This window comes from Acyrthosiphon pisum, chromosome A1 (genome assembly GCF_005508785.2).
Source record: "Acyrthosiphon pisum isolate AL4f chromosome A1, pea_aphid_22Mar2018_4r6ur, whole genome shotgun sequence".
Classification (NCBI taxonomy): domain Eukaryota; kingdom Metazoa; phylum Arthropoda; class Insecta; order Hemiptera; family Aphididae; genus Acyrthosiphon; species Acyrthosiphon pisum.
In genome coordinates this window covers 25,514,868-25,523,112 of record NC_042494.1, presented here as the reverse complement: position 1 = coordinate 25,523,112, position 8,245 = coordinate 25,514,868, and the positions used below count along the sequence as shown (strand labels likewise).

The window sequence follows — 8,245 nt, the reverse complement described above, 5'->3', positions numbered from 1 at the left end:
ACATAGAAAAAATGATTCTGCATAAATGCGTTTTGTCAATGTTGCGCGTGGGCCAGAGAGAAAAAACAAAAAGTGCGCTGACATCATTTTAAGTAGAAAGCTGATGTTTCAGAAAACAACAGTACGATTGTAAAAACTTCCATCGCGGCTGGGCAACACAGTTTCTGGTAGAAGATGCCCAGAACAGCCTAAAACTGGTGTGCTTATTTTCTTTTCTGAACAAAGAATAATGAAAGATTGTAGAATATACTTACTAGTTAATATAATAATTTGAATGAGTGCATTAAAATACAAATACTAATATTATAATAGGTTTTTGATGATATAAATAAAACACAATTTTTAATGCATATATTTATTTTTATTGTACTAATATAAATTTAATTACATTTTGTTGTTTTCGTTCTTCATATTCGAGATAAATTTATAGATACTTGCATTAAGATCCTGAAAAAAAAAAAGAATTGACAATTAAAAATTTTGAATTATAAAATAATGCAACAGTATTTTTAAGATTATAGGTAGCGGTATAATGGAGGGTATAATACCTAATGTACCCACTTCTTTTTTTAATACATGTGTCAGATCACAGAGCACACAGAAGTAGACAATTATACCAGGATGTGAATGGGATGAGAAAAGGATATAAAGGACATGAAACATTAAAAATTATGTTATAGTTATTATTTAAAATACAATGAATAACACTATGTATTACAATCTCCCCAATTGTTAATGTGGCAAGTTGATTTTATAAACAAATCGGTGTATGACCACTATTATTTTTACAACTATATTACTGATTTCCGGAATCAATCTATGTATAAGCTGTGGATTGTTGAATGGATTTCTCTCATATTTGATTGGTTCATAAAAAAATAATTAAATTAATAGAAATGCTTACATTATCGAAGTCTTCTTGCTTCTCTTTCGGATTCGAGGAGTGTAAGTATATCGCCTTCACGGACGGGTCCTTTTACGTTTCTGATGATTTGACGATTTTGTTCGCCAATGAACTCAACTTTAACTTGCGTACATTGACCTTGCGACCCTGTACGGCCCAAAACCTTCAAAACTCTCGATAACACAACTGGTTTATCCATTTTTTAAGTCCTGTACCAAACAAATAAACATATCAAATAAAAAGTACAAATTAGGTAAAGAAAAATTACTTACCGCCGGTTGACAAATACAACAGAAATATTTGTAATTTGAATTTGTTTCAGCAAAAGCCAAAAGTCAAATTCAAAATTGAAAATATAGGCAGATAGAATGATAACCTCAAATGAACAAAAACGCACGGAACGATGGAAGCGACTTGATTGTTATTATGTGAACCATAACCATGGTTAAGGTATAAGATATATTAAATTGGTGTAACCCATAGAACATGCATCGTTCTGCATCATTCAGTGTAGCCGTTTGAGAAATACTACTATTTTGATTTGTGGAAATGAAAGTGGTTACTGGTTACCACGGCTATACTATCTTAAATCGTGCTGGTTACTAAAAATGTTATCACAGAAATACAGAATACAAAATTAATATCAAGATAAATTAAATAGGTATGTCGGCGATATATCGGTTTTGACACAAATCGCGCATCCACTCTCTGACCCGCATAAAACATACTATGACGTAGTTTTTTATCCGTTTTTCATTGGTCCGCTGCTACCAACAAAGACTCTACTGTCACTACACCGCTCACACATTAATTGGAGTAATGCTTTCGTAGATAGTTACGTCATAGACATGCATAATGCGTATCAGGAGTTGCTGACATACCTATTTATTTATCATGATGAATACTTAATTCAATTTTTTAGGCCAGCTTTTTCAATCAAAATAATATGTATTATACTATTATTATATGCGTTGAATAACATGAGCATGAGGCCGCGAACGTTAGAGAAAGGACGTCGCATTGCTAAATATCTATTTACATAGTCATTTATTCCCAAATTTATTGCAAGTTGCAACCATCAGAATGCACTCAGGACAGTTAGTAGTGTAATGATGTCTTTTTAATCTTTACATATTGTATAGCATAGAACTTTTTCTAGAAATTCATAATAGTTTATAGTAGAAACTATATAGACATAGGCACTTTAATGTGTAGAGTCTACGTTTCTCCTATAAACTATTAAACTAGTGACATTTGTTTTTTTGTGATGGATAAATATTGAATTTTACTCATTAAGAGTTCAAATTATGAAATGCAATTATTTTACTTTGAAGTATTTTAGTGGTTTATAGAAATTCTTTAGTCATGCATAAAAATAAAAAACACAATTCAAAAAATAAAAACGAAATTGATTATTTATTTTACCATATTTTTAATTTAAAATATAAAAATTATTACAATACAGATTTATTATAATAGTTTATTTAATCCCATTTACAGTAGATAATATTAATTTAGTTCAAGAATTATTTTAAGTAGTCGTTAGTCAATTGAACATTAAACATGTTGCTTTTCACTAAAAATAAAGAACTGGATTTTAATAATACTATATTTCTTTAAGCACTGAATGTAACAAATTTCAGCACAAACATAATATTATATATATTATATTATTTTGAATATTTAAAAACAATAAAAATAAATTGTATTTAAATATACTGACATTAAATTAAAAACCATTTACTAGAAAAAAAACAAAATACAAAGTAAAAAAACTAATATAGCATCTTTAAATATTAAAAAATATATAAATAAAAACATTGAATTCAAACATAATAATTAATAAGTAACAATATTTAAATAAGTTTAGAAAATATTATAAACAATTGTTATGAATAAAATGTTTATCTTAAATACTTTCCTTAACACTTGAGGATGAAATGTATAAGGAAATGTATTTTATAGCTTATAGATATTAAGTTTGATCATTTAATTTTGTACTTTTATCTATTTTTTGTCAAAATACAATACCACGATCAGTAATACAAAAAATGCATTAAAACATATGAAATTAAGATAAAAACTTTAAATTCAATACAAAATATAAATTAAAATTATTCAATAGTAAAATTATAATGCCAAAATAGTTTAATTGTTAGATTTAGTTTTAATTATGTAAGAAATTTTGCATAGATTAGATAAATGTTATACATTTTATATTTTACAATAATATTACTTTTTATATAACATATCTACAAAAAAGAAACTGACAGTGTAAGCATTTGAAACTTCACAATAGTGTTTATTACTGGAATAATTTTAAGTTTATTACAGGGTAACCAATTGAAGATAAATATAAAAATTGTGTCATTTTACTGGAAATTCTTTAAAGCGTTGAATTAAAAATAAAATATAACGAGTGAAAATGTATGTAATATCAATATTTGTTCCTATATGGATAAGCATATGTTGATAAACAATTAACTATTATGAAATGATAGTAATTAGAATTCAGCTTTCATTTGTTGGTTCAGGATTAATGATTACTTGAATTACATAACTTGGAAGTATTCTAGCTTCATCTATATGTAATTTATCACCCAACAGCTTACCGCCAAAAAACCATCTTTGATGTAGAGGTTCAATGCCCTGTTTAGCCTAGAAAACGAAAATAAATAAATAAAAGTTGGAATAAAAATTTTAGTATTAAGTTATTATATTAAATTTAAAAAAAATTGAACAATTGAAGATGTTTTAGTTCTTTTTAACATCATATGTCAACAAAAAAATATTTTATATTTATGTTTGTAAGTTTTTTTAAAATGTATAAATATTGTTACGATACTTAACTATAAATAGGAAAATTAAACTTTCTAACAATATTTTCAATTCAAAACATTTTTTAAGGGGGAATATCAGATTGAGTTATTGACAAATTTTTTCAAACCGTGTTACTAGTAATCGGAATTGTGAAATATCCCAACTCTAATTATCATCAACATAAAGTTACTCATGCGCCGGCGACTCTAGCAAAACAAAATTGAAAACACCAAATCTTTATTCCTTCCCAAATCACTCAATAGTTAAAATATTTTTGATCTGAAGAATAATACAGAATCAAACTAGTAATACCTGTATACTATCGTTAAGTTTTTTTTTCATATTTTAAATTATAAAAAAAATATTGAAAAAAAACAAATTTTTGACTAAGGCTGGTTATTACGACCTCCGGTTAAAGTTGACCGACACTTAACCGGCAGAATTCTGTCGGTAATAAAATCTGTTATCATCTGGTTAGCATTAACCGACACTTTACCGGACATTGTAAGAACAGCCCTAAGAGGTAAATTTGAACGCTTTCGACTTTTAAAAAAAAATTATATGTCAAAAATCAGCCAATTACAGTATACCAAACAATAAGTTTAGATTATATATTCAAAGATAGAGACTCCTAACTATAAAACAGAAACCAATGGAAGGAAATTATAATGCAAAATTTCCATTTTTAAACGCTATGTACTTTACTATTTTTTAGTTTCACCTCAGTGGCGTGGTGAACGGTAATTTCAGAGGCAATTTTTCTTGAATAGAGGGGTGGGTGGTAGCCCAGGTAAATGTAATATGATATACTCAATAGGTAGTTAATAACGATCTGAAATATAATTGGTTATATTATATTAATACATTATTAAGTATTAATACTTGGGATATTTGTAACTTGCCTCTAGAAATTTTTTAGTTCGCCACGCCACTGTTTCACCTTAAGGCTTAAACCTAGTTTGAACTATAGATATTCTTAATTTAACTACTTAATAAAAATAAAAAATAAAATTGATTGATACTCTCTTTTAATATACTATAGTAATTTTAGATCTTTAAAAAAAAAAATACTAATTACTCACTTGTAATTTCTTTTTAGCTTGTGCTATTGTGTCTCTTGTCATGAGTGGCATTTTTATATCTTGACAATTGGATGATAGACGCAGTTTTAACATAATTTCAGAACCTTCATCTGAGGATTCTAAGCAATACAAAATTATACAGACGTTAACTTAGTGTTATTAATTATAAATACAATTTAATTGATCTATACCTGTTTGATCAACTGGAGAATCTCTTCCGCTTCCTTCTTTTACAATATTAATAGGATAAGAAAGACAGTACACTGGAACTTGGTATCGTGTTCCTAGTTCATCATAGCACTCAGTTAGAAATCCTTATAACAGATAAATTACATAATATATTTTTATGTTAGAAAATAGAATTAAGATTGAAATATCAAAATAAAACCTACAAGGAGGACCATAATATTTTTGTTTTTAAATTTGATAATAGGTCAAATAATTATCTTTATAAAATAACATTTATTTTAAATGGCAAACCTTTTCCTGACGGGTATTTTGATTATACAAAATATATTTACCTTAGTATCTACTACCTACACGTCAAATGTTACTGTTAAGATATGTACATACATGTTATAAGCTATTTAAATTAATTATCATTGACATTATCATCTATCAGGGTATAAAAAGAACTCTATTAACTGGCTATCACAAAATAGTATTACCAGCCTATATTTTTTGAAGTTCCAAAAAATAATTAAATATTTAAAATGTTAGTTATTTAATTAATGGTTAATTTAAGTGTTTATATTTTATCAATTCCAGATGAAATAGGATTGGTACTTTTATAAGTTAATTCTTGTACAAATAATGGTGGATCCAAAAATTATTCAAAGACCAAAGGGATGGTAATGTAATGTAATATATATCTACACAACTATTTTTCTTATTCAAAATAGGGTGACATACTAATACTTTTAATAATTACTGTTTTTAATTAATGTTTTAGGATTACAATGAAATAAGAAAACTATCTGATAAAAAATTGTTAATATACGGCTGAAGTCCTATGTCATACAAATTCATGGTTACAAAACGTTATTTATATTTATAATGTTATAACAGAATATAATGAAAAAATAATCTATCATTAAACATCAATAAACAATAAACGTAACATAAAAATGATTCAAAATAACATTTGTGCTTTTATTAACATTATTATTGTTTTTAAATCTTGTAGTCGATATAAGTATGAATATCTTTTAAAATATCTTTTTTCATGCCATTATATTTAACTATTTAAGAAATATTTGACACTAACACCAACTTGCCAGTTATAACTACTTACTAAAAACCCTAGGATGATTGAAAATAACTTATCTTGGACAACATATTCTACTAATTTGATAGTTATTACATCTAAGTGTGGTTATATAATTACCTATCTATATCAAAAATAACAATAAAATTTATAAAAAAAAAAAAAAATTAAGCAAAACAAAAATTAAAATAACGTTTAAAAATATAATAATAATAAACGGAAAAAATCAAATAACATTTGAAAGTACAATAACAATGAATCAGAATAACTTGCTACGCAAAAATTTATGTTTTTTAGACCTCTAAAATTCAAATCATTCAGACACCCTTAGAAACTGTTGTAATAAGTTGTCTAATTCTGATTTTTAATTTGACACTGAAGAAACTAAATTGTTTTTAAAATAATGTTATGATGTCGGTGATTGATAGACTCAACATTGGTTAAATAAAAAGATAAACCTATTTACCGTTAGGAACTGAAATGTTAGCGCCATCCAATATAGCTTGTGCCAATTGAAAATCAGTCGTTTCAGCAGCTGCAGTAGCTGCTCTTAATGCATCCCATATTTCTTTACGTCCTTCAAATGCTGGAGCTGTATCCCAAAATTCATCTCGTTTGCTTCGTAATTGACCTTCAGTTAAGGGAACATCAGACTTCCAACGTATAGTTTCATGGCATAATGGATGATTTTTTCTATTTGTACCTGTAAAAAGAATTAAATATAATGAATAGCATAATAAACGATGAATTATTCATAACCTCAAGGCTAATTGTGAATATTAATTATTAATAAGTTAATATATTATACTATAAATTAAAAAGAAATTAAGTAGTTATTAGGCAACTAATAAAAAAATGAATTGGAAAAACTATAAGTAAAAATACAAATTATAACTTACGAAAGCTTATAATAATTTATTTTTTGTACCTAAAATGTATAATCAATTTTTAACATTTATAAATAATATCACAAATAATTTTCTTATGGATGTTGATGGAGTAGGAAGGATGATAGTGGATAATTGTAGACCAAGGATAGTAATCACTCATTTACAAGAATTCAGAATGTAACAATATCTTAGATATTTATTGTAGAATAAGAATAACTAAGATACTACCAATTAAGCTGGTATCCAAACTTATGAAAAGTTCCAAAACTGGAAACAAAACAATAGTTAGTTCACAAGTAAAATTTGGATTATAAAAAGGTGGGTAAGTGGATTTTGCTCTGCTGTACAGTAGGTTACAAATTGGTCACTGTATAATGGATGGTATTAAATTTGAATTCAATGATATAATATCATTGTATAAGAAAAACGATTCTGAGCGGAGACGGTATGTCAGTCTAGGTATAAGACATAATATTATATTATAGTCTATAGTATTTAAAAAAAATTGACCTATAATAGGTACCTATAATAAATTCCGAATTAATCATATCATAATATCTATTAGCTACTTATAACTTGTTATACATCAACAACAAACCGTGATACTATCATAGATATATAATAGTATACTTTAGAAGTTTCAAGTATACCCAAGAATAATATTATACAATCACAACAAAATAACTAAAATAGTTATCCTAGGTTTTTAATATGTAATTTCGTCCAAATTTGTACTTAAAATTACTATAAAAATAAACTGTGTAAATGTATTTTTTAGATTTTGTGGTAACAGAATTAATTACTTACGTGGAATTTTGTTTTAAATTTTCAATTCTTAGATACAAAAGTTGAACATTTTATAAATTTTTAACTACAAAATAATTTTTCAAATTAAAATTTGATAAATTTTGTCAAAATTCGATCTTTAAATGCTTATAAAAAAAAATTGTGCCTATGTATTTTTAATATTTTTCAACTGATATTGTAACAATATATCAGGAGCTTTGTATTAAATTTTTACACTTTTTGGCCCAACAGATAAAACTTAATTGATATTTATAGAAAAAAAAAACTAAAAAAATTGAAAACTGAAAATGTCCGTAAACGGCTCAAAAAGAGTCAAAATATTTTCAAAATTGTATGGTGTATAGGAAATGCTAATATAAACATTCAGTAAAATTTTCATGTATCTACAGTTATTCGTTTTTGAATTACAACAAAATAAGGAAATCGAGTGAATATCCAATGTTGTAAAAATTTGAATTTCAAACGATCATAAAAA

The 8,245-nt window shown here is 26.0% G+C and overlaps 2 protein-coding genes across 2 annotated transcripts in view; both read right to left on the bottom strand.

The window, feature by feature from the left end:
* Positions 1–339: 339 nt before the first annotated feature.
* On the bottom strand, positions 340–1,339 carry LOC100144903 (ribosomal protein S28e-like). The gene is made up of 3 exons (NM_001126198.2): positions 1,177–1,339; positions 905–1,113; positions 340–447 (listed from the first exon to the last, which is right to left on the bottom strand). The coding sequence occupies exon 2, from the start codon at positions 1,101–1,103 to the stop codon at positions 906–908; it is 198 nt and encodes a 65-aa protein (NP_001119670.1). The 5' UTR covers positions 1,104–1,113; positions 1,177–1,339; the 3' UTR covers positions 340–447; position 905.
* A 953-nt stretch (positions 1,340–2,292) lies between these two features.
* Positions 2,293–8,245, bottom strand: part of LOC100161292 (ubiquitin domain-containing protein 1) — a 7,260-nt gene continuing 1,307 nt past the window's right edge. The window contains exons 2-5 of the mRNA XM_001945215.4: positions 6,540–6,776; positions 4,998–5,120; positions 4,807–4,925; positions 2,293–3,562 (exon numbers count right to left, since the gene is read on the bottom strand). Of these exons, the coding sequence (XP_001945250.1) occupies positions 3,416–3,562; positions 4,807–4,925; positions 4,998–5,120; positions 6,540–6,776 (626 nt within the window). The 3' untranslated portion in view covers positions 2,293–3,415. The remainder of the gene's footprint in view (positions 3,563–4,806; positions 4,926–4,997; positions 5,121–6,539; positions 6,777–8,245) is intronic.